At 38.2% G+C, this 27042-nt stretch overlaps 1 protein-coding gene across 3 annotated transcripts; it reads right to left on the bottom strand.

Annotated features, from left to right (window-relative positions):
* Positions 1 to 355: 355 nt before the first annotated feature.
* On the bottom strand, positions 356 to 26834 carry LOC131069759 (cyclin-L1-1). Of its 3 annotated transcripts, XM_058005303.2 has the most exons (8): positions 26668 to 26834; positions 26165 to 26493; positions 25894 to 26034; positions 1924 to 2093; positions 1520 to 1787; positions 988 to 1414; positions 753 to 791; positions 356 to 610 (listed from the first exon to the last, which is right to left on the bottom strand). In XM_058005303.2, exons 2-8 carry the CDS (start codon positions 26396 to 26398, stop codon positions 537 to 539), a joined length of 1353 nt encoding a protein of 450 aa, XP_057861286.1. In that variant the 5' UTR covers positions 26399 to 26493; positions 26668 to 26834; the 3' UTR covers positions 356 to 536. The 3 variants fall into 3 exon arrangements, with proteins under 3 accessions (XP_057861286.1, XP_057861287.1, XP_059075722.1); XM_058005304.2 differs by lacking the exon at positions 26668 to 26834 and having other exon boundaries at positions 719 to 791; positions 26165 to 26571; XM_059219739.1 differs by lacking the exon at positions 26668 to 26834 and having other exon boundaries at positions 26165 to 26570.
* Positions 26835 to 27042: the final 208 nt, after the last annotated feature.

Genomic DNA, 27042 nt, shown 5'->3' on the forward strand with positions numbered 1-27042 from the left:
CTGTACATTTGGCTTCTATAAGAAAAATATCTAAAAAAATGTACATGCAAGCAATGTTCTGTGCTACACTAACTAAAACTATTAAATGTGGAAAAGAAGTATACTAAATCTTGATCTTAAATTCTGAACTTCACGGAAGAAATGTTGCTTGTGATGAGTGAAAATAATATGGAAAACAAATAGCAATAGCAAGTCTTTATTATCGGATAGGAGAACCAATTAATTATTCCCACCCCATCTCTTCTTCGAGCTACTTGAGTAATATAATTCTTCAATCATATAGTACAATCTTAAAAATTACAGCAGGAAATCACATCCTTCTTGACAATTCGCATTTATGCTCTAAGCATCAATATACTAAAATGCTAAAAATAATTTCATTGATCTATACTTGAAATTTACATACAAACTGTCTTCTACAGATAAAATGTATTCCCAGATATTCATAAACAAAGAACATATGGGTATGCAGCTACTGTAGATTATAGATTGTAAACAAAGACGAATCAATTAAAAGAAAAGAGCAAGCCAAAATATCAACCATAAGGATGATGTCTACGTTTCTCCTTTTCTCGAGAATTGCTGTAGGAAGAACCTTGGTAATCACGATCTGCAAGTTAAAGTTAAAACCTGTTAATTGCTAAATAAACTTGAAGCTAGTCATGATACCATTACATGGTTAAAATTAAAATAACATGAAACAATCTTACAGACTTACAGTTATCTCACATAAAACAAGAACCTAGACATACCGCGAGAAGATGAATGGTGTCTTGACTTTTCTGAATGACCTGAAAAAAGCAACATCTGTGAGATGGCGAAAAAGATACCACAACAGTACATTGGAAGATGAATATACAAGATATTCTTCAGATCATGTTCAAGGAAGTGCATAACAAACACATGAATTTTTCAAAGCCACCAAATACAAATATTGTTTCAAACCTACATAAAAATGCCACACATCGAGAGAAAAATATAGCTCACCAGTATCTTTGTTCCTATCCTTGCTCAGATGTGATCTGTCTTTTCCCTTTTCTCTTTCCCTATCTAATTCTTTGTCCCGTTTTCTATCCCTCTCCCACTCTCTACCTCTATCTCGTTCACGGTCTCTGTCCTCCCTGTGCCTTTCATGATCACGGGGTCTTGATCTTTCTTTATCTCTGTCTTTACTTCGGTCTCCTGAACCATCCATTCTGTCACTAACAAGTTTTGATTTTGCTGCAGCAGAGTCGTCTCTCAACTCTCCATTAGCAGATACATTACAAGTCTCATCATCACTTTTCTTTGATTCTTTCAATTTGTCTAAAGCTGCTTTTACAATTGCATCCCTTCCGCCCGAAGATTCTGCATTGGATGGGCCAGGTTGACTCGATACCTTTACTCCATTTGATGAGCTTTTTAGCAATGTTTCCTGAAATGAATCTACATGACATTAAAGACTGCAGCCTCCAAATAATCATACAAAGTCCAGTGTAAAAACATATCTAAGAGGATTTGGAAGAGAGATCAAACTCACCTTAGCATCTGGTGGTGGATCCCATGTCTTGTTTGTCAATACAAAGGAATCTGAATCTTTGCATATTTCAATGTACCGAGCCTTTGGCTGCCTGTATAAGTTGGCAAGAACCCTACAAACTTCATCAATCTCATGCTTCTCAGCATCAAAAACTTTCCACCATGGAGGGTTCTCTGGAAGGGGAACCTGGAATCGACGAGCTGCTGCATAAACAACTCCACAGGCTACAACCTCACTCTTGAAACGAACACACAATGTTGTCCGCAAGCTGTTCAAGAAATAAAAGAATACTTTAGTTGTGTAACCAAATCATTTAAACCTAGTCTATCTCTCTTAACCTCAAATTATAAGCTTCAATTAATACAAGTCTAAAACCCACAATAAATGTAAGATGGTTCATGTACCTATCATTTGCCAAATTCCAAGCTTCTTGCATCAGCTCTGGAGGAGCCTCAACTGTAGCCAGATAGTTCAAAATGAATTTATGAGGATGTTCAACATGGCAAATAAATCCCATCTCCTTTAACAAGTGTCTTTCTGTTCTGTTCAAGTCCATCTTTAATTCAGTATATTTCTGCAATCAATAAAAATAAGTAAGATATTAAAGGGAGCTACCCACTCTGGTAGTAATCACTCAAAAAAATAATGTTAAGATAGATCCATGTTGCTGATTAACTGGGTGAATCATATCGGTCAAAATTAGAAACAGCAACAGAATCATATGAGGGCCTCTTCAAAATTTTGCCTTTGAGATCAAAATAGTATGGTCCATTATAACATATTCACATTATAGTATATCAGAAAAAACTGTTAAACATAATGGAAAACCGAAATTAAACATAATGTCATTTTCAGGGAACACAGTATACAGCACAACGGTACAGTTTCTAAATTACAAAGTCCTTTCCGAGTGTGTACACACTTCATCTATCAGTTGTTTACGTCTTGCAGTTATAAATGCAGTAGCCATCCAGTAGACAAATGACACAACATAGAAAGAATCATATTGGTAGGAAAAGATTTCCTCAAAAATTCAATGTCCTTGATCAAGGATTGTGCTCGTGTATAATCATCCTAGGTCACGCTAAACTCCAATCACTTGAACAGGTCTAACATGTCCAAAAAGGTTAAAAACAAATTGTGCGATGTGCCCGCTCACAGGTATAAAAAGAATGGAATCAATTCAGATGATGATAGAGAAAGATCAACATATCAAGTCCTCAAAAGTGTAGAAACTAACTACCGTGAGTTAAAATTCAAGTTCATCACTGCAGTTGATTTTCTCCATATGTACCCTGTATGTTCCACAATCTGTACAATTGTCTGGATTAAAAAAACAAGAAGCTTCAAATTGATTCTTTTCCATGTATTAATTTCAGTACTTTGATGCTAAAGATTGCCAGAAAAGATCAAGATTCTGAGAGGAACTCATCTGATGTGTAGCTAATTGTCTTTCAATGTCAAATTAGAGAAGTAACGCAAGATTGGATGGAGAATATACAGATTCTATTTGAAATTTGATGGAATAAACGACCCTCTACAGATTCTGTATGAATAGGCATGAATATAACTGATTAGGAACACAACAGGATGATTGTGGGCTCAAATCTGTCCATGATTGCCTAAATGACATGCCAGAGAAGCTCATGTTGTTTTAATGTTGTCCCTGATGACCCCGGTTAGAATGTGTTGGCTTCCTCCTTTGCCAGTGTGTTTTTTATTAATAACCAAATAAGGTTTCGTATATCAATAAATCAAAATTATAATAAATGTAAGTATTAGTAATTTGTTTCCTGGGCCAACTTTTATTATATAGGAAAATATTATTAAATAATTGAGTCGGCAACATGACCCCAGGATTGTTTTATTAACTTTATTTGTTTATTAATAAAAAATGCACTGGCAAAGGAGGAAGCTGACACATTCTAACCGGGGTCATCAAGGACACATTCTGTTGTTTTATTACATTTTTATAATTTAGATTTATTCGAAACTTTATTTGTTTATTAATAAAAAACACACTGACAAAGGAGGAAGCCGACACATTCTAACCGGGGTCATTACAGCCAGCCCCTGCCAGATGTTGATTGCCCTCAAGCAAATTTAGACCTCGTCTGTGTCTTCAATGGAAATGACCTTAATATAATGAATTTGTCCTTTGCCCAAACCCCTATGACCCGATTACCATGATTCTTTGCATGAGCATAATTGTTTTCTTCGCTGCTCATTTTTAGACATCACTTGATTTAGCTTATAGACGGCAGCCTGCTCTTCTGAAAAGATATCTTTGATAACATAGAAGATACATGTTTGGAACTCCATCTGTCTTTAGTCACGGAATCTTCAAAACTCAAAGCCCTCGTGATGGTTTCTTGTAATGTGCTTGGATTAAATGCCCTTACTAAACCTTTAAGGGGTTCACCTAGGCCTTCTATAAAGAAGGCTAAGCCTTTTCTCTGACACATCAGAAATCATTACTGCTAGCCTCTGAAACTCTGCTATGAAGTCTTCTACCTTTCCCTCTTGCTTCAATTGTGCTAACTCTCTAAAATGATTCTCTAGATCCTTCCTATCAAACCTCTCAATCAATCTTTGGCTGAAATCCTCCATGGTAGTTATGGCATCATGCCCTTGGGTTATCATACCATGATACCACCATTCCTGGGCTGTCCCCTGAAGGTGTAGAGTAGCAAATTTTATAGCCTCCTCTTCAAACATTGGGTTTAATGACAAGTAGGTGTCCAATTTCTGCAACCAAGCCCTTGCTGATGAACTACCAGTCCCATCAAAAGTGGGAATAGTAATATTCCCCAAATGGTGTTGAATATATTTTCTTTCTTCATACCTTCTTCTCATATCCCCACATCTTGTTTTCATCTTATGAAACTCTGTAAAGGTCATATCATTGCAAATGGGAATGCTTAAGGCATTGTATTTGTCATGAAGCCTATCTTCATTAACCTGATCAGGTTGTTCATCTTCTCTGCTAGCTATTCCTTCCTTTTCCAAAAATTTAGGCCTGAACAATCTAGTGTTAAATGAAACTTTCACACGGCCAACTGAAGTCCTTTCTCCATAAGAACTGCTCCCTTCAATCCTATTTTGTGCAAGCCTATCACTACTCCGCTGCTATGGTATGATGTGATTTGTTGTACCTGCGAGGGGACTTACATAGTTGTTGTTTCAAGCTCAATGGAATGACTTTCTTAGAATGATGATGCAATGTCACTCTCTTCTACTACTACTGATCTTTGATAAAAAAAAATGGAGTAAGGTTTAGGGAAGCTATTCTAAAAAAATGCAAGATAATTGACAATCTGAAGTGAGCTCAACTAAGCTTTGCTTTATCTTATGAACATCTCCACAACGCTAGTGCAATATTCTAAGCTTGGTGATTTTCAAATCACTATCACAAACATAGACACCTTTAATGAAGCATATCCACGATGGAATAGTAATTGAAGTTAAGCTTTGGCTGAATTGAGTTCAGTTGACTATGCAAGATACTTCACCATCGATAGAGTAATAGTAGTATGAACAACAAGTTTCACTTTCAATCATGCACATTCTCACTCATCTAAAATACTTCAAAGCAAATTATGTTCTAATTTTTTTTTGTTGTCAATATCTCTCATAAAAGGAATGAAGAAACAAGCAAATGCTGCAAAACTCATTAAGTCACCAACACTTCAATGATTTTATTAATTTCTGAAACATCAAGCAACAAGTCTTCAAAGCTCTTCAGATCAATCTTCTTTAGCTTCTAAACTCTGATTCTAATCTCTAATGAAATACAAATGAAATGAGTTGAGCTTATATAAAGCTCTCAATTACAATGAATGACCAAGATTAAACCTGAATTGAGGGCCCATATTTTGCCCCCTAAACCCTAATTAGGGTTTGTTACAATCAAAATATCTTATTATTGCAAAACATTAAATATCAGCCAATGGGAATGTGACAACCATTTGGCACAAAACACGACGAAAAATCCTCCAATGGGAAAAATTGATGCCACATAGGATCATAACAAATTATCTTCTAGAATCTTTTTGCCCTTATCCTTTTCCTTTTATGCAAATTCAACGAATCTAGACGTTAGAGACTCAATCTCGGTTATTGGAACAACAGGCAAGTTCTTCAATTGTTCTTCCAAGTAACTGACTTCATCGAAGCTCGACACAAAGTTTGTCTACCAATTTGGCCCAAAATCCCTTGTCTTGCTGGCAAGTATGGTGAATGAATGAATATCATCTAACTGTCTTGTTGGTGTCTGTTTTATCATCTACCAAACATTAGAATAGGATACCCAAAGGTATTCTATCCTCTCCTAAAAAATCACTACTGATTCCAAGGTCTATATGTGCAAACAAGCGACTTTAGTGAAATAGCTTATTGGGTAGTGTATGCTGAAAATCTCAAGGGGGACTTACGTTAACAAATGTCTTTGAACTGTTGGACTTAGACAGATTTAGCAATTTTGGGCTCTCTTTTTTATTTTTAGATTTTTTGGGATTTAGACTTTCAAAAAAAGGAGAAAAGAGATAGGATTTGAGAAAGCTGATCTAATCCTACGAACTCCAGAGACGGTATCAATTGGGTGCTCTCGGGAAACCACACTTTACTTCGTCACACTGAGGACAACTACACAAAGTGGGTGCAATCTTCAATGGGTTGTGCTTATGATTGAAATATTGGAATGCACAAAGGATAGGCTCAGACGAACTTTGCACAGTGAGATGGAAATCATCCATTCACCAAAAGTATGAGCAAAGATACACCGTCAATTAACACTTATCAAATCCTTCATTCAATGCTAATAACATGAAAGCAAATCTAGATTAATTTTAACTAAGTGTTCAAGAAATTGAAACCATGCTAACCATTCAAATAATAGAGATTACAAAGCCTTAAGAGAAAGCGCACATGCAATATATTATTCGAAAATGACCTTCACGCAACAATGTCAAAAACCTCACACTCTCCAAATGAGAGGAGGTAGCCTTATATAGTTTTCAAAAATAAATGAACGGCAAAGATCAAACAATGATAAAGGGCCCAGATTGAAAGCTACAAACCCTAATTAGGGTTTCCCAAAACTCTATTAGTTTGAAAGAATGAGCATGTGGCACAGCTGCTATTCTTACTGAGGTGAGCATCCAGTTTCCCCTTTTGCAGATTCGATGTACCTGGACACGATAAGCCTGACCTCCTCCATAGTGACACTTGGCAAGCTGCTAATCTGGAAGTCGATGATGTCCACATCATCGGTACATGTGGCGAGGATGCCTTCCCACTCAGCTGCTTGGGCAAGAAAATGAAGAGAAAATTTGCAATCCTTGAAAGATCACCCTTGTCAATCATCCCCAAGTCTTTGAAGAAGCTCGTGAACCCTAGCTCTCAGGTTCTCTGCCTGCAAATGCTTCTCCCTTATACTCTCTTTCTTCCAGATTCTCTCATGCTATATGAAACACCTTGCTCAAAATTTCCCTGACACTCTCCTCTATCTCAAAGCACTTAGTCTCGGATTTCTTCAAAACTTCAATCCGGGTGACCAAAGCATAATACCAGGTGTTAAAGTCATACCTATCCCCAGCCTGTATGATACCTGCATCCACCAAACTTCTCTTCGACAAGCCTCGGATAACCTTCAGATGTGGAAGTATTTCATCTTGAATTTCCTCCACATCTTCCCAATTTGCAACTAGGTCCTGGATACGACTGACCAACGAAGAAGCCGACTCATGTGCTAATACTAAATTTTCCACAAGTATATCAGCACATGCTGAAGCATCTGAAATCCACTCCTTGGTCTGTGTGAATGTGCCCTTCATATCCTCATAATCCTTCATTGACTCTTGATGAAGAGGCTATGGAGGGGTGACCGGTATCTCATGGTTGAGTGGCCTGGTAAGATGGAGAACATACTTCCTCCATTGCTGGTTTTCTTCCTCAACCTTCTTTCTCTTCTCTCTCTCCTAAGCTAAACTTGCCCTGAGGGCGTTACAAGAGTCGTCAAAGTACTGGACTTCTTGGTCCTAGGTAGTCTTACCCAACTCTATAGTGGTGATCTTATAATCCTCTAGGGCAATATTGTCCTGAGTTATTCCTTCCTTTGGCACAGCTAGCTGAATTGTCCTGAATCCTGCACTATCCCTCTGAATCAAAGAGAACCTTTTGGCTGGCTTGGGTGGCTTGGCTATGACTTGCTCATTCACCTTCTCCAGAAATGTTGTTGTGTTCTCTTCAGAATGGGCTTCCTTAGGGACCTTAGCCCTTATCCTTTCCCTCAGCCAATCAGGAATGGTCGACTGCTCTATGGTATTCTGATCAAACCCATCATATGTCCCTCCTGGTCTAGTAGCTATACCATCCAAGAAGACTACTGGAGATGCAGGCGTTTCAACTTTTGTAGCTGCATTTAAAATTTGCTCTTTGTCCGGAGTTTGGACAACTGTTTTCATTATTTCCTCAATTGAAGGAGAAGCACTCTCACTTCATTATTTGCCATATATATGTCCATCTCCTACTCCTCAACTGCATTATGATCGGCAGATGCAGCACTCAGGATGGAATGACATTCGCTGGACTCTCGTCTCTCCCCTACAACCTTCTTTCCTATGGCCTTTCCAGAGCTTCCAACTAACTCCTTCCTCTTCCGGGACCCAACACTCTCTGGATTCCGAGCATTGCCTGCAGAGATGCAAGGGTTGGAGGACAGAGAGTCATTTACTCCCATCAAGTCATAGGTCAGGGCCACACCTTTAGACTTCAATGGTTTCGTCCTTTCAGAGGTCCACCAGTTAGAATATTCGACCACCGACCTCATGAGGTCTGCCAAATCTGATTTTTCTCCCTCTGACCAATCTATATCAAGGCTAGTGGTTCATTCTTCATCTTTTCAAAACCTGGGTGCTGAAGCTCAAGGTTGTCTTCTACTTGGTCAGCAACTCTAAACACCTTTGTTGCTCTTACCATGCTCAAGAGAATCCTCGACCAAAATCTCTTTCTGATCTCGAAACTATCGGTTGCGTTAGCCCAATAATCTTCTAAATCAGCTCTGTGCTCAAATGTCATCCCTTTTATCCTTTTTATTTTGTGGAATGGATCAAAATTCTTCCTTGCCTTGTACTGATAAAAGGGGTACCAAGCCAGCTCCTTCTCAGCAGTGGCAGCGGCTTGTGATGACGGACACATTTCCAGTCCATTCCCAATCGTGAGAGAGGAGGTTCCTTCCTTCTTCTGCTTATCTCTTTGAATTGCCATATATCCCTCCAATTGCCTCACAAACTCAAGTAGCACAACTCAGTTGGTAGGGTAAGCTAGAAGCTTATAGGGAGATCCAGTAAACCCTTGAATTCTAATGTAAGTGAACTTCGGGTATTGGATATACCAATATCCGAATCTACCGATGAAGTCCATAGACTCTTGAGAGAGTCTCTGATGTAGTCCACCTTGCAACGTCCGGGTGATGTGCATGAGAAATGTGTCCTTGAAATGGAACTTTTCTTCCATGTGAAGCTGGGGATAACAGTCATAAACTGGAAACTGATTTTCTTTGTTTCCCACTTCCCCTCTGCAGGTGAGGCCTCTGTATTTGTAGGTTCTAGCCAAGGAATAGAACAAGTATGAGCTCATGAAGAAGGTCCTATTTGCTTCCAGATTCTTCAGCTGGCTATCCAAGTTGTCACTTATCATTCGAGCCTAGTCTATCATCTTCACTCCGTTCATTATTTCATTTATAAAATAATACATCCAGGGTTTGAATGGAGCACCTTGAGGATTCCCCATTATCCTGTTCAGCAGGACGATCATATCTCCAATATCTTCCTTGAAGTATGCTCTCACCAAGCTCTTCCTTTGTAGTTTGGAGGCACCTTTCCTTGGCTTGTCCAGCTAGGAATGATTGACGATGGCATCATACTCCTCCAAGTGGTCCTAATACATGCGATCAGCTTCATCCTTGGTCATGTACACAGCATTATGATACTCTAGAATTCTGAAGGCTTCCCTGATGGCCTCATTGCTAATGTTTGCCAATACTCTCCCATCTGGCGCGACAATATCCCTACTGGCAGGGTTGTAATGCCTAGCACATTCAGCTACTAACTCGATGCATTGCATGGTAGGGAGAAAACCAGCAGCATGCACGATGCCACTCTTCATCATCTTTTACTCTGTCATGGTAGGCACGAGGTTGTCCAAACCAAACATCCGTTTCTTGAACTCCCTCAGATTGATGTGCCTGAGGTTAGTGTCGCTAACGTTCTTCCATTTCGAAGTCATCCTTGACTCGGGAGGAGCATCTTTGTCCACTTGAAATTTCATCGTGCTTAAAATCTGCAAGTAAAAATGAAGCTTAAGTTAGAAATTGGTTCGCGAATTGAAGGAAATAGAGGCTGCAAATGGCTAAGTGTTTGGAGACTTTATTTTATTTTCATACTTAGCCAAAAAAAATGGATTTTCACATGTAAACTCTTCAATCCTAAGGATAATTATGATTGCAATCCGACACCAAGTATTATAACTTCAAAACTCTCCTTTTACTTGGCCAATAAAATGATTTTCCTTCACTAAAAATTCGAATAGATCCACTAAAATCACTTTCAATGACTCTGGAAAACTCAGAAAATGCAACAAATCTGCATTTTAAATTCAACTTCACCTTCGAATGAATTGGAATAAGGCTAGAAGTTTCTCAGAAAACCCAGAAAAATTAACAACTCTGCCTTATACCAGCTGATTCCACCCCAAAATCTGCGAATTCTTTGACAAGAAGCTCACCCAACTGCAAGCAATATCAAGATTTTCTCCAAATAAACTCCAATCTGCAAATATACTTCTTAATGTTTTCCTTAGCTTGCTAAAGAAGTCTGAACTTCTTGGTGTAAGAATGAAGGAACAAAGGATGCATTTGTAATGAAGTTGATTTCATAATTAGAAACACGTAAAAACTATCCAACTCGTGTTTCTAAATTCAACTTAAATCTTGGGAAAGTTTCTCATCCAATTTTGAGTTGTGTTGTCATCTCTTTTAGTTCGAAAATCTTCTACTTGTGCAAGTTTCTAAATTGTATTTAGTCCATAAATACGAACTAGGATTATAAATTAGCATCTTCCAAAAAGTTTCTAATTTGGAACTCAGTCTGAAAATAATCTTGATCTGCAAATATCTTCTTTCTAATTTCAATTTCGAGTTTCCATTTTGATTTCCCAGCTCGTTGATCTTTGAAAATCTCTTTTTTCAATTTTCTAAATTGATTAGAAGTTCGAATTTTAGGAAGATTTGATGACATCACTTAGCTTCTTGTTGACTTTGTTTGACTTCCAAGAGTAGGGCGGAGTTTTAAGTGTTCAACTTCATGCTTGGGCGGACTTTTGGAGGCTCTCTTCATGGGCGGCCTTTCTCCTTCTCACCATGCATGGCGGACTTTTATGACTTCACCATCTTCACTATCAAGTTTGGGCGGACTTTGGAGCTCTCTCAAGACATGGCAGAGTTTTAGAAGACCTCCTTAAGGCGGACTTTTGATGCATCTCCTAGGGTGGACTTTGGAGTGACCTTAACACATGGCAGACTTTTGAAGGTGTCTTCCTTGGGTGGACTTTGATGCCCCTTCCTTGATCATGGTTGGGCGGACTTTTGAGTACCTCTACATGGCGGACTTTAGGCACTCTCCATGATAGGGCGGAGTTTTGAAACCACTCCCAAGGCGGAATTTGGACACTTCTCAAGGCATGGCGGACTTTTGGAAGGTCTCCTTGAGGGCGGAGTTTGAAGCTATCACCAAGGGCGGACTTTTGGAAGGTCTCTTAGGGCGGACTTTCAAGTGACCTCAACACATTGCTAGCATCTTGGGCGGAGTTTCTGTCACCTGCCATAACACTCAACATCATCCATTAGCCAGACATAGAAAAATTTTGGAAAATTTCAAAATTTCACAATTTAACCAAATTTAACCAGATTAACTTAGAACTTGAAATCCATACTCAGGCAAACTATATGAAGCATCATGACCCCTAAAATGTAGGAAACTAGCTTTTTAGGTCAAAACTTGGAAATATTAGATCACGGTCGAAGCAGGTCAGTGGTATCAATGCAAAACTCCAAGCCACCTCCGAAAAAGCAAAAAAGCAAACATCCCTAAAAAATAGGGAAAACTTTCTAAAAATAGCCATACTGAGGATTGGGCTAAAAATGCCAAAAACGAAACTTCCTAAAAAATAGGAAAAAGCAAACTTTCTAAAAATAGAAAGTTGTTCAAATTCGTCCAAATCAATTGCGATCTTTGTCCTTTGGCCTTTCTAGGTACTCTGACGGTATCCGGACTCTGGTATTACTGGTTTGCAAAAACTAACTTTCATATTTCAGGACTCGAACTGCTCAAAATTGAGCTAGGCTTGGCAAAACTGAAGCAGAAGGCCACGGGACACTAACAAAACCCTAGAAAGCAGGAAAAGAGAGGGTCCCCATTTGCAATGGGGCGATGTGTGAAAAAGGTCACAACAAGAAGGTGCTCCATCCGTTGCTAAGAAGATGGTCCTTAAAATCTCAGCTAGCTCTTTGGCAACAATATCAATCCCGTCATTCTTTCTCTTCTTAAGAATGATCTCAACCACTTCCAAGATCTTGTCATGTACCAAATTAATGGCCTAATCAACTTGGGTGATCCACCACTGATATCTTTGAATATGAGTCTCCTCATGCAAAGCAAATTACACCATTTTTGGAAGTCAGGTAATTGAGCATCTTTCAATATCCCTTCGCTTATTAAAGTTTGCCTTGATGTGTTCTTCATCACTTGCAATATAGGTATGGCGAAGTATTAGTGTAGACAAAAGTGTCATATACTATCATGAGCGCTTGAGTTCTTTCAAGGATTGCCATGGCTCTATCAAATATCTTCACTAACTCTCTTATGAATGCCTTTGCCCTTTTATAAGTTTTGTTAATCCATGCATCCATCAACCGTGTCGAAGCTTTTATCTTTTCAAAATCATTAACTGCATCTAGAGGAGGCAATGGTGGAGGTGTAGCCGAGGGACCATGTTGCCTCAACGATAGCTTGAGCTGCTGGAGATGACTTCTCAATACACTGTTCTCTTTCTCTAACTTCTTATTCTTCTCTACGTCCAGCCTAAGCATGTCAAGAATTGTCTTCACTGTATTTTTCATATCTTCCAATGCCTGATCTGTGGTGGGAGGACCAAGATTGATAGTCATATTCTTTTGTTGTAATCTCATATTCGGGTTTGTCTACTCTTGGAGTGGCAATTTGAATTATCTAGGATCCTTCACCGGCTCTTGTCATCTTTGACATAATGGTTGCTTTCTTCTTTTCAGTTTCTTGATGTTTATCTAGGTAGTTGTCTAGGTCAACGGGATCATTTTCCTCCACTATCACTTCTTTCGTTAACCTCTCTCTAAGCCATGCAAGAATAGCTAATCTCTCCTCTCCAACTTGTACTTCATTCAATTGTTGATCCTCTCGGGTTAGAGATGTGACTTATTGATCTTCACCTTCAATTTTGACACATGCATCACTGCTTGCCTTATCATGGGTTGGCTCAAGTGAGACTATCTTGTCTTGGCCTACTGATTGTTTTCCCTTATCTGTCCTGCTACTGTGAATTGTAGATTCTATAGATTCATTCATGCCATGATCGACACTTGATCTAACTGCTTGATTTATTTCTACTTTGCACATGGATGAAGTACTAATAGAAGGGCGGTGTCCTGAACTTGACTTATGTTTCTTCTTTGGAGGTTCTCTATTGACTTCCTTCCGCTTGGATGCCTTGGAGTGAGCTGATTGGGTGGCACTTCCTGTTGATTTTAACACTTTCAGATTGATATAAACTCAGAATTTAACATTTAATTTCTAACTAGTTTGATTAGCTGAAAGAATTAGAGATTTGATTAGCTGAAAGAATTAGAGATTAGTGACAACTTAGAAATGAACAAAATGAGAACAAGACACAATTACCCTAGGAAAACCTCCTAGGAGGAAAAACCCAGCCAGAAAAGATCCTCAAATCTGATTATGGATTATAGTCATATAATCATTACAACACTTATCTCAAGTACTTGAAGATGCAGATGTTGCTGTCACAAGAAGGATGACAGATTGAGGTAGTTGCCTTCAAGATTAGCTTGATGTCACATGGATGATGGTTGCTGCCACTTGGTTGATGTTCGCTGCCCCTTTAAGCTAGATCGCAAACCTTCAAGAGGGTTTGTTGTGCTTTCAAAGGAATTCGCTGTGTATCCACTAAAGTTCGTTGACTCCTAATGATGATTCACTGATTTCAAAATATGCTTCGCTAAACATAGAGATGCTCTGCTGTAGGGTACCAAAGTATGGATGTATTAGCTTCTTTAACCTTCACAGTTAGTAGATGTGTATTTCGCATAGAGAGATGATGAGTGAATAACAATGTGAGGTTTGACATTTATTTATATGTGGAGCGAAGCCTTAGATAGGTCAGCTTTTCTTTATAATTATCTTTAATTATTATTTTCCCTTTTAGCAATTTGCCTTGTGAATAGGGTTGGCCCTCTTTATGAACACGTTGAGTGTGGCGTGAGGTTTAAGTTGCCGTGAGTTATAGGGCCTTGCCCTACACATTGGAGAAAGGGGCCAGCCCTTTGGGTGGATTCCAATGTTGCCCAAGGCAATTGGAATCCGCCATTCCCTAATTACAATCAACACTCCCTCTTAATTAGGGAGGAGAAACATAACTATAATCTTCCATCTTGCACACAAGCAAAGAATGGAGTACATAATCAGAATATTGTAGTCTTCCATCTTGCACACATGCATACAATGGAACTACATAATATAATCTTCCAGCTCGCACACAAGCATAGACTGGATCCACCTTACATTGCCCGCAGAGGGTGGAGAGGATCTTTTCTACCATCTTACATTGCCTGCAAAGGATGGTTAACAATTACTCTTCTCCCTAAGAAGATTACAATACCATCTTACATTGCCCGCAGAGGATGGTTAACAATTACTCTTCTCCCTAAGAAGATTACAATACCACCTTAAATTGCCCACAGAGGGTGGTTTGATACAACACAATGTATTACTGAGGTTGAGACTCCCTCTCAATCAGGGTTTCATTTTCCAAGATACCGAGTCTGTCCCTGAAGTACACAAACTTCACTTTGGACAGAGGCTTGGTGAGAATATCTGCAACCTGCTCATCAGTGCTGACATACTTCAGCTGAATGGCGCCTCTTTGCACCATATCTCGAATGAAGTGATAATGAGTTTCCACATGTTTTGACCTGTCATGAAACACTTGATTGATAGACATTTTGATACAACTCTGATTATCACAATGAATAACTATAGGATCCCAAGGCTGACCAAACAGCTCAGCAAGAAGCTTACGAAGCCATACTGCTTCTCTAGAAGCTACGCTTGCTGCAATATACTTAGCTTCAGCAGTACTTAGTGCCACAGAGGATTGTTTTCTGCAAGCCCAAGAGATCACTACGAATCCTAAGCTGAAACAAATGCTGGAAGTGCTTTTCCTGTCTTTGACGCTTCCAACCCAATCTGCATCTGAATAACCTTCCAGGGTTATTGAAGTGTTAAGTGGATACTTCAGCCCATAACCAATTGTGCCTCGCAAGTATCTTAGGATGTGTTTGGCTGCAACAAGATGAACATGTTTGGGCATGCTCATGAACTGGCTGAGAGCATTCACTGCAAAGCATATGTCTGGTCTAGTGTTAACTAGATACATCAGTGATCCAATCAACTGCCTGTACTCCGATGGATCTGCAAAATCAGAGTTAGCTGCAAAAACACTTAACTTCTTTAAGTTAGATTCCATAGGAGTAGTCATAGGTTTACAATCCATCATTCTAAATCTTTTCAAAATATCAATAGTATACTTTCCTTGACTTCGAAAAAATTCGTTAGACCTTTGCCATACTTCTAGACCTAGGAAATAATGCATTAAACCAAAGTCCATTTCAAATTCTGAAACTAGTTCTTTCTTACATCTAATGATAAGTTCATCTTTACCAGTAAGAAATAAATCATCCACATATAGGACTAAAATTAGCATTTCATCATTGGATAACTTAAAGTAGATGTTAGAGTCGACATCATTTTTACAAAAACCTAAACTTAACAAGTATTTATCAATTCTTTCATACCAAGCACGAGGAGCCTGTTTGAGACCATACAGGGCTTTCTTCAATCTGCACACATGGGTTACTCTATCCTGAATCTCATAACCCTCAGGTTGTTCAATATAGACTTCTTCCTCAATGACACCATTAAGGAAGGCAGTCTTAACATCCATTTGATGTAACTTCCAACCTTTAGCAGCAGCAATAGCAATTACTAATAGAGGTATATCTAGCAACAGGAGCAAATGTTTCTTCATAATCTATGCCTTCCTTTTGAGAAAAACCACGAGCTACAAATCTAGCCTTATATTTTTCAATACTACCATCAGCATTAAGTTTAATTTTAAATAACCATTTAGAGGAAACAATAGATTTACCTTTGGGTCTGGGCACAATGTCCCAAACATCATTCTTGATGATTGATTGATACTCTTCATCCATAGCAAGCTTCCAGGCATGATGGTTCAACACTTCTTCAACATTGCAAGGTTCAGATTCAATGAAATTGCACATCAATGCAACATAGTTGGAGAATACTTGAGGTCTCTTGGTTTCTCGGAAGGTCCCACTGGGAGCAGCAAATCTTTCAGCTTCTTGAATGGTGTTTCTTACCCAAAGTGGCCTCTTTTTGGTAACAACAATGTCACTAGGTATGTCAGTGGGATTCATAGGCTCTAGAGGATCATTATGTTCTTCTTGAGGTGGAGGTCCAACAGGCTCCCTCTGAATCTCAGGGTTAGTATCAACATTCATATCTTAATTGTCATTAGCTTCATCAATAACAGAAGAACCTTTTGATTTCTTAAAAGCAATATCTTCTTCAAAAGTAACATCCCTACTTACCTCAACATATCTTTGACTAGGAATATAGATCCTGAAGGCCTTGGAGGATTCACTGTATCCGACTAGCATGCCTTTCTTTCCGGAGGGCTCCAACTTGGTTCTCTTTTCCTTAGGCACATGAACATAAATAGGACTTCCAAAAATTCTAAGGTAACTGATGTCTGGTTTGGATCTTGTGAAGGCGTCTTCAGGAGTCATGTTCTTTAGAGCACGGTGAGGACATCTATTCTGAATATATACGGTTGTTCTAGAAGCCTCAGCCCATAGAAAGGTTTGCAAATCTTGATCATGAATCATAGCCTTTGCAGCCTCAACAATAGTTCTATTCTTTCTTTCAACAACTTTGTTTTGCTGAGGATTGTATGGAACAAAGAACTCCCTCTTAATTCCTGACTCAATACAAAAATCATAAAAACTACCAGAGGTATACTCACCTCCATTGTCAACATTTAATTCTTTTACCAGAGGAGTTTTCCGTCAATGCCTTAAACTCTTTAAATTTACTTAAGACTTCATCAGATTCTTTAGATTTCAGGAAGTATATCCAGGTTTTCCTAGAGAAGTCATCTATGAAGATTACGTAGTAAAGAAATCCACTAGGAGATGCTATAGACATAGGACCACATAAATCAGAGTGAACAAGTTCTAGTTTATCCTTAGCTCTATTTTCACTTTTATGAAAGGGGCTTTTAACATTTTTACCTATAGCACAACCTTTGCAAGCATTATCATGAATTTGACTGAGTTTAGGCATACCTTTGACTAACTTTTCAAGAGAGGGAAGTGTTTGATAATGTAAGCGTCCAAGTCTTTTATGCCATAGCTCACAGGATTCAGGAGCCTCATTAATGAGGGCTTGAACAAGGTTAGTGGAGAGCTTATATAAACTATCATATCTATTACCAATTACACGAGCAGATTTAAAACTAGATTTCTTAGGCCAAGCAAGTACTTTTCCCTCAGAAAATGCAATTTGATAACCTTTATCTTCTAGAGCAAAAATGGAAATTAAGTTTATTTTAATTCCAGGACAAATAATATGTCACTGAGGTGAAGTGAAATACCAGAATCTAGATTTAAAGTAGTGCCAGAACCTCTTATCGAATATCAAGCATCGTCACCAATTACCACGTGAAGACTAGTATTCTTTTCTACTATGTTTGAAAGATGATCACGGTAGCCTGTGATGTGTCTGGAAGCACCACTGTCAATCTGCCATGTATTATTATCTGTGGGTATGCTGCTTGGTAGGGCAGAGATGAATAAGAAGTCATCATTTTGTTCTAAGACTTCATTTAGGTTGGCTTCTATTTGAGTAGGATCATTCTGACATTCTTTAACATAGTGACCAAATTTGTCACATCTGAAACATCGAACACGAGAGGTGTCTCTTGGTTTCTTCCAAGAGTGCTAAGAGCTAGTTGGTCTGAATTCTCTATTTCTCTTTGGATAATGCTTCTTCCAAATTCCACCTTTCTTGCATTGGGCTACAAGCATGTGTTGGTCATCTACATGAGGACTTTTGGTTTGCCCTCTTGTGATAAGACATGATTCTTCTTGAATGCAATCATTCTCAAGACGATCAAGGGTAGGTAACTCAGTTCTACCGCTTATGGTTTGAATAAAAGACTCTCATGAGTGTGGTAAACCATTTAGGGCAATCATAACAAGGTCCTTGTCTTCCATGTTATGTCCAATTATACCTAGCTGATTCTTTAGTTCTAAAATTCTCATAAAATAGGAAATAACAGAATCTTCTTTTGACATTTTGATATTAAGTAGTTGTTGTCTTAAAGTAATTGCCCTACTGAGATTGTTAATTTCATAGGTACCTTGGAGATGACTTAACATTTCGCTTGTGGTAGTGAAAGAGGCAATGGAGGTGACTAGGTGGTCTTTAACTGAATCAATGAGAAGCTTTCTGGCCTTGATAGCATCCCTTTTGAATTGTTTTAGTTCAGCTGCATCTGTAGGTTCAGTTAGCTCTTTCGCTTCTATGAAGTGAAGAAGATCTTCTTCCTCTAGAGCCAACATGATTCGAACCTTCCATGCAGCAAAATTGAGATTTCCATCAAGCCTATCTTCAACTTTCAGCCCCATTGACCTGACCTATGAATGAGACAACAATCTAGAAATAAAGGAGTACTAAATTCTGAAATCTGAAAGTTGATCTAGCCCATAGCTCTGATACCATGTTGATTTTAACACTTTCAGATTGATATAAACTCAGAATTTAACATTTAGTTTCTAACTAGTTTGATTAGCTAAAAGAATTAGAGATTGGTGACAACTTAGAAGTGAACAAAATGAGAACAAGACACAGTTACCCAGGGAAAACCTCCTAGGAAGAAAAACCCAACCAGAAAAGATCCTCAGATCTGATTATGGATTATAGTCATATAATCATTACAACACTTATCTCAAGTACTTGAAGATGCAGAAGTTGTTGTCACAAGAAGGATGACAGATTGAGGTAGCTGCCTTCAAGATTAGCTTGCTGTCACATGGATGATGGTTGCTGCCACTTGGTTGATGTTCGCTGCCCCTTTAAGCTAGATCGCAGACCTTCAAGAGGGTTTGTTGTGCTTTCAAAGGAATTCGTTGTGTATCCACTAAAGTTCGTTGACTCCTAATGATGATTCACTGATTTCTGAATATGCTTCGCTAAACATAGAGATGCTCTGCTGTAGGGTACCAAAGTATGGATGTATTAGCTTCTTTAACCTTCGTAGTTAGTAGATGTGTATTTCGCATAAAGAGATGATGAGTGAATAACAATGTGAGGTTTGACATTTATTTATATGTGGAGCGAAGCCTTAGATAGGTCGGCTTTTCTTTATAATTATCTTTAATTATTATTTTCCCTTTTAGCAATTTGCCTTGTGAATAGGGTTGGCCCTATTTATGAACACATTGAGTGTGGTCTGAGGTTTAAGTTGCCGTGAGGTATAGGGCCCTACCCTACACGTTGAAGAAAGGGGCCAGCCCTTTGGGCGGATTCCAATGTTGCCCAAGGCAATTGGAATCCGCCATTCCCTAATTACAATCAACACTTCCGCTCTAGCTTTCGCTCTTCGTTTCATCATTAGAAGATTCTACCTCTCCCATTAATTTGAATGTTACCTGAACACCTTGATCTCCCAACATACCCATCGCCTTGTGTTGGATAGGACCGATTTCATCAAGTCCTTCAGGTCAATACTCTCTACCTCAATCCAATTGACTTTCACTTCATTGTTCTTCTCTCGCTCATATACTGGTAGGAGACGCCTTCCACTGTCGTGTGCTTGATCAAGAATATTGAAAATCTTACTTTAATAATATCAATTGATAGTCTTGAGCACATTCTCTTCCTTATGCCTAAATCATCCTTTGCATTCATGAAATGATCTTCTAATTGCAACTTATGCTTATGTTTCCTTCCATTGGATTTTTGGATGTTGTCGTAGGGATTAAAGTTGTCTCTAGAAGAATATGGAATTAGAAGGAAAGACTTCAATTCTTCATCTACCTTCTCGACTACTTTCAAGGATGGGCATACCTCCAATGATCACCCAATTGAGATGGGGGATGGAATCCTTGTTCTATGTTTGTTCTTTTGTACTTTGTTGTATGTCGTTAACTACCTTACCAATTCAAGTAATATTAGTTTGTCAGTAGGGTATCTCGGTAGCATGTAAGGTGCGCAAGAGCATCCATGTACTCTTATGTAGGTGAATTTAGGAAACTAAATGAACCAAGCACCGAACTTCTCTACTAGCTCTTTCGCTTGTGGCGATAATCTTTGATGAATGCCACCTTGCAATGTTCTTGTGAGGTGCATACTGAAAGCATCATTCACTCTTTTGTAATGTGTCTTGCAATGGTAATGCAGTTGTGTGTATGATTCACATGTTGTCAATTCTCCAATTCTTGTACCAACTGAACCTCTATAGGTTAATCCTACATATTCATGGGCCTTGGCTAGTGAATATATGACGTATGAACTCATGTAGAAGGTCCTATTCGCATAAGTCTCTTGAGTTGTATATTAATATTGTTGCTAATGATCCTTGCCCAGTTGGTCTTTTCCTTTAGTATGGTCTCCATGAAGTAGAACATCCAACTCTTGAATTGGAAAGTATTAGGGGTTCCCATAACTCGGCTAAGTCGTGTGATCAAATCCCTGAATTCCTCCTTGAAGTCAATCTTATGGAGCTTTGCGGGCATCTTGGATAAGCTAGGTTTGCTCTTCAATAACCAATATTTGTTAATTATGCTAGGCATTTATCAAGATCATCATTGTAGACCACTTGTGCTACTTCTTTGCTCTTATTTATCATGTTGCTCAATTCAAGTATATTTAAGGCTTCGATAATTGCATCCTCGGAAAGGTAGGCGAGCTCTCAACCGTCAGGTACCACTATCATCTTCTTGCTTGCATTGCAGTGTTTGGCACATTCCACAATCAGCTAATTACACTAAACTGCTGGAGGAAAGCCTGCTGCTTTTACAATGCCGCTCTCGATCATCATCTCGAAGTATCCGGAAGGCTTGGTGGTGTATAATGGTCATCTCGGAGTATCTAGAAGGCTTGGTGGTGTATAATGGTCATCTCGGAGTATCCAGAAGGCTTGGTGGTGTATAATGGTCCTTGAAACTTCTTCATGTTAATCTGGCCAAGGTTAATATCTCCCACATTGCCCCAAAATGATGTAATCTTAGACTCCATTGCATCGCCTCTCGAGTCCTCCTTGATGAGGGTCAATCGTGATCCTGCCATGTTCTACCTGTGAGATTTGTCCAAGTTAGTCTTATGACATGATATCAATGCTTGTAAGTAAAAATTAATAACCTAGGCTAAGAAGTTTTGTCTTAGCATGATAATTCATCAAAATCTTTCACTATCGCCCTAAACCCTAGGTGACTAAATCAAAACCCCAGCTTACAAATCTGATTCTTGATTGAATATGACCATTTGAGCTAATAATCTGTGCCTTGCAAATACTCTAAGATGATCAGAAATGCCTTAAATTAGGCATCCCAAACAAAAGCATCATGAAGCCAATGAATAAGAAGCTGGATCAATCATGCAATGAGGTCTGATTTTGTATAAAAATGATGATATGAGCCTTATTTCAGACCTGCGAATGTTTCAAAACAGACTGATTATGTTAATCTGATTGCTCCTTTGACAGAATCGTCTTCCTTTAAACTAATATGCTCTTTGACTAATCACTGGATTTTGTCAAAATGTGGCGTAGATTCAGTAGTCCTCTCCAATTCGCTGTTTCAAGAAATTCATTTGCTGTAGGTAATGATCAGGTTCATTGCCATGAATGCCTTCGTCTCAATTAAGCCAAAATCGCATTCATTCAAAAGTGAATTCACTGAAGTTTGCAACAATGACTCTGCCGCAATTGGAATCAGAATCGCACTTAGTCAAGGTAAAGTCGTCGTATCTCTGGATCAGAATTGTCCTCTAACCGACTTTGCCCTGGCTTGGATACAAATCGCTGTATAAGAATTCGCCCTCAAACAATGGTGAAGGCTCAAATTGATGAGCTAAAATCGCAGTCCTCAAAGCATATTTGCAATATCGATCTATTGTTTGATCAAATGAAATGATCAAACATGTTTTATAGATACTTGAGGAGGGGCCGCACTCTTTCCTAAGCCAACTTGCAACCAACATTAAATGCTTTGCAATCAAAACTCATGAGGCCAACTTGGATCATTTATTTCAAAATTTAAAAAAAAAAACATTTAACTTGCATCGTGGAAGGGGTCCAATTTAAAAGGGGCACTTCATACACATCTCTTGCATTGCTCAAATCACATTTGGATTGCATTGTGGAAGGCAATGCCTTGGACGCACTTTGTCCTTGCTTAGGGAGGTCTCAAATTTCTACATCGCACTTTGCCACTGCCCAAGGGGGATGCAAAACACTATGTCGCCAATATCCTTATAGCTCAAGGATGTCTTGAAATTCTACAATGTGGATATCCTTAGCTCAAGTTCTACAATGTGGATATCCTTAGCTCAAGGACGAAATGTCCTTAGCTCAGGAAGGCATGAAATGCAAAAAGTGCAGATATCCTTAGCTCAAGGATGAAATGTCCTTAAGCTCAAGAAGGCATGAAATGCAAAAAGTGCGGATATCCTTAGCTCAAGGAGGCTTGAAATGCTTAAAGTGCAGATATCGTTAGCTCAAGGACGAAATGTCCTTAGCTCAAGGATCCCTGAAATCTCTAGCCTTAGCCAAATTATCTCCTCATTTCAATTAAGCAATCCAAGGGATGAATCATTGATTCTCAAAATTGCAAGCATAATCTTCGCCTCACATTGATTTATTCAAAAGGAATGCACTAAGCAATCTAATCTAAAACCTAAACTGAAAGCAAAAAGGGGGTCCCCATTTGTGATGGGACGATGTCTGAAATGGTCACAACAGGTATATCAATGGAATTATCTCCACATGATTTTATAGTAAAATAATTGCAAAAATGTGAAAGATATTGTTGCTTGTGTCGTAATGTGAGCCTTTGAAAAGGTGAAGGAATCCCCGTCAAAGCTTAAAGGAGATGGAAATTTCATCAATCACGTGGGAGATGGAATGTCGAGAAAAAAAGAAGGGGGAGATTTCATGGCATTTAGGTGAGATAAAGGCATTAGGCTAGATTGCACGAGAGGGATTGTAGGCATTTAGAGAATAGAAGTAAGAAAGGCGACGCAAAGAAAAGTCAATCCTCTCCTCTAAAGCATGTTCAACGTCCAAAGTAGCTTGTATTCTATGTCATCTTCTATGCAAAGACCAAGAAAGAGTTAGAGGTTGCTAGAGTCATTAATGGGTTCAAACTTCTAGGGTCACCTACAAAACCAAAAATATGCCTTCCACAAGAGAGCAAAATGAACAAAGTAATGCTTGATTATGTGCACAATTGATTAGATTGAATTGGATACTACATCACAAAATGTACATATGATGCCTTGCTTATAAAGGCAAGGTTGATAAGTAGGATTAGACGAGAATTTTTTGACATGTGTCTTAATCCTATGCAATGAGACAACTAACTCTATTAAAAGATCTAGGACTGAAGAATTAAATGCCAAAAGATAAGATAAGATCCAATTGACAACTAAGGCTTCTAGAAAGATTCCCTAGGACCTAAGTAAACTTAACATGTGAATAGGACTCACTAATAAACTAGTTAGGTAAGATAACTTATTTATACCAACAAAGATGAATGAATAGACATTTTTCATCAGTCCTAGTGATCAGGTCTTTGTGTTGCTTGGTTAATTTCACGAATAGACATTGTTAATTATACTGATGGTTAAAAAGTAAGTAGTGAATCGTCAACACTAAGACATATTTCTAAAATGAGTGCCTCATATCTGTTGTAGCTGGTTAAAATAAAACTATAGAAACTAGCTTAGACATTCAGCATCAATATAGGTAATGTCTTCAATATTAAATAAAAGCTTCAAGCAATATAATGCTATCAAAATTGTTGGAAAAAGGTTGACCCTTTGTTTGATATATTTGACGAGTATCACCACTCTTTATCCACATCCACAAACTCTCCCAAGACTTGTATGAGGATGCATACCCAAAAACATGTGAGGTTTTAATGGGGGTGGATGCAATCGCTGCTCCATAGGTGGAGGCACAATTTGCTACTCAAAAGAGATCTTTGTAGGTACTCAACAACATCATTTCCCATAGTAATTGAGGTTATCAGATAGACTAGAATTTCTAGTTCAAGAATTTGAAGGGCGTGAATTTCTTTGGGCTAATTATACCATGTAAGGTACTCATAGTAAACCAAAAAAGCCCATTTAATCGTTGCGTGCTAACATGACCTAAGGTGACATGCTAAATTGAGGACATGATTTCTATGTAAACACCAAATAGTTAAGAAGTTCTCTTGTATTTGATTATCTTTCCATTCTTATACTTGTGACCAAGCCTGCCTTAATATGAATAGTACTTGAGATTAAGTTATACTTAAGGAAAGATGATGACTACGAGTCTAATTCCACTTCTAATATTAAAATACATTATATGGCCATTTATCACTTCATGCAGTATCAAAGAACATTCTAAGCTGGGTGATAATAGTCAACCCCTGCTTGGGTAAATTCACAATCGATATGCCAACGTTGCATGTATACATTTTGTGTGAAAGTAATAAATATTTAATATAGAATATGGCAAACTTTTTATATTAATAAGGAACTGCTCATACACAAGTCAAAAATCAGAAAAAAGACATACGATCAAATGATGTCTAACGTAAAGTCTGCATTGGGAATCCTTTCTTGTAACTTGTGAGACGAGAAATTTGACATTTGAAATGGTTGGAGGGGCATGGTAAAAGTGTAGTGTTCATTCAAATTTAACACTTACTGTTTGATCAATGTTGTAATGTAAAAGTTGGTAATGGAATAAATTAGGATCAAGCAGACAGCATTTTCAATTTTTGTTCTAGGTTTTATTTTGAATAGGGTTTAAGTTAAAAAGCTAAGTCTGACCCAAAAATGCTAAACTCTACGCCATGGCAGCAAGGCCTGCTATTTAGAACCAGCCCTTTGTTTCAAAAATAGTAAATACACTATCTTAGGTAAAAGAAAAATTATGTTGCTTTTTAAAGCTCTTCAGATATCTTTTACGATTGGCATTTTCTATGTAGTATTCTTATATTTTATTTGTATGTACTGCATTTGACATGAAAAAAAAATGAGTTTCTTCTCTATTCTTAAAAATATTGCATTGCTTTTTACCTACCCGAGTTTCTGCAAAGCTTTTCCCATTCTAAACCTGTTTACAACATCATGTAAATGGAATGATACTGTAATCTCTACCTGACCTAGCGGGCTTAGCATGTGGATAGAAATGATGTAGGCACTAGCACCTCTTCCATATATAACAATCAGTTGCAATCCATGGTCCAGCTCAGAACTCCAAAAGGCAAAACAAGTTCTAAAAATGATGTGTAATATGAAATCTCTTTATTTTACAATTAAAACTTGTATGGGCGTTAAAGAGGCCTTTGGTCTATTGGTGAAGTCAAATAGTTAAAAATAAATAAACTAAGAATTAAGTATTGCTGAAATGTAAAGACCTAATAGGGCCAGTAATGTGTCCCTGCAACTTAAACAGAATGGATACCACTCAGCCTTTGAAACTAACCGAAAAATAAATAAAAAAGGCTTGGTCATCTCACACCAAGTGGCCAGCAAGGGTTTGAGTATGTACTCGTTTAATCTACAAAAGCAACTCCAAATCTAAGATGTTATTTTTTATCATATTTACTCTACAAAACAACAGCCAATTCATTTATTCAAGATTTAAAAATGTAAAAATTAAGTTAAAGAAGAAAGCAAGCTGACCTTGGAGTGAGGTTCGAGTGGTTCAAGCGGCAGGTCTTCTCGCCGGCATTCAATTCGATGAAAGACATTGAGAATCTGCTGAATCCTCCGTGGGCTTTCTTCGAGCTTTGCAGCCAGCCATACACAACTAGCCGCAACTCTCTACAAAACCCCACAAATTACAACATTCAACCCTAACCCTAACTAAAAACTCAATTGCAAACATGCCCCAAAAAAATTGTTTTCTTAAACAAAAAGAATGAAGACAATCAATCGGGTTAATCAAACATACCTTAACGTTAAATCGCGCAAATGATTTTTTGAAATAGAATCGATGAAAGAGAACCTGCGCGGTGGCCATAACCGCCTGCGGCAGCCTGAGGAGAATGCCACTCTCTTGAATCAAATCGCAGCCATACACACGCAGTGTTGTCTCCGTCTCGAGATCGATTCCATCCTTCCTCGACGGAGACTTTGCAATTTGCTCCTCCGTAACATAGAATGTGTCTATGGCTGTGTAAATCATGGCCACCTCTCTTCTCTTTTGCTTGGCCTTGCACTCCTTTTTATTTCTAGTTTGAGTTGTATTGTAACTGGATTGAATTGCACCCTATTTTCAAACTACGCGACAGTAAGCATCAATTTTCTCAGATATTATGGAGAATTTGGGCTAAAACGTAGAACAAAAGAAGTAAAACAAAATGCTTTATTCGATATAAAAAGAAGTGAGGAAAATATCTGTTAAAAGATTATCAATTTAAAAATATTATTCAGTCAAAAAAACTTAATTTTTACCTCGAAGATATTCCCTATATGAAGCAATTGGCTGACTGATAAAAATCGATGGTCACTAATGTTTGAGAGGCATCCTTGACGATCAAAATTTTGCTCGCCGTGGCCTTTTCCCCTTTTTCACGACCGCAGGTTTCACCGTTTTTGTGTTATTTCCGTTCTGCTTTGGTAGGACATTTTTAATGAAGGGCAAAGCAATTTAAACAAAAACTATACTCGTTTTTTACCCTTGGAGTAGTTTTTTTTTTTTTTTTTTCTTTTATTGAACACCCTCGGAGTAGTTGACAGGGTGTGCATTTAAATATTTTTCTTCCAAATTAGGGGAAGACCATATTCCAATAATAGTGTATTTGTGTATCAAACTTTCAGTTAGTAACT

The sequence above is a fragment of the Cryptomeria japonica genome, chromosome 4 (assembly GCF_030272615.1).
Source record: "Cryptomeria japonica chromosome 4, Sugi_1.0, whole genome shotgun sequence".
In the NCBI taxonomy this organism is placed as follows: Eukaryota; Viridiplantae; Streptophyta; class Pinopsida; order Cupressales; family Cupressaceae; genus Cryptomeria; species Cryptomeria japonica.

Coding starts and splice junctions, on each gene's coding strand:
- LOC131069759 (XM_058005303.2), bottom strand. CDS start 26,398: ATGATTTACACAGCCATAGACACATTCTATGTTACGGAGGAGCAAATT. Junction 792..987: donor GGATAGGAACAAAGATACTG/GTGAGCTATATT, acceptor TGCTTTTTTCAG/GTCATTCAGAAAAGTCAAGA. Junction 611..752: donor ACACCATTCATCTTCTCGCG/GTATGTCTAGGT, acceptor TTTAACTTGCAG/ATCGTGATTACCAAGGTTCT.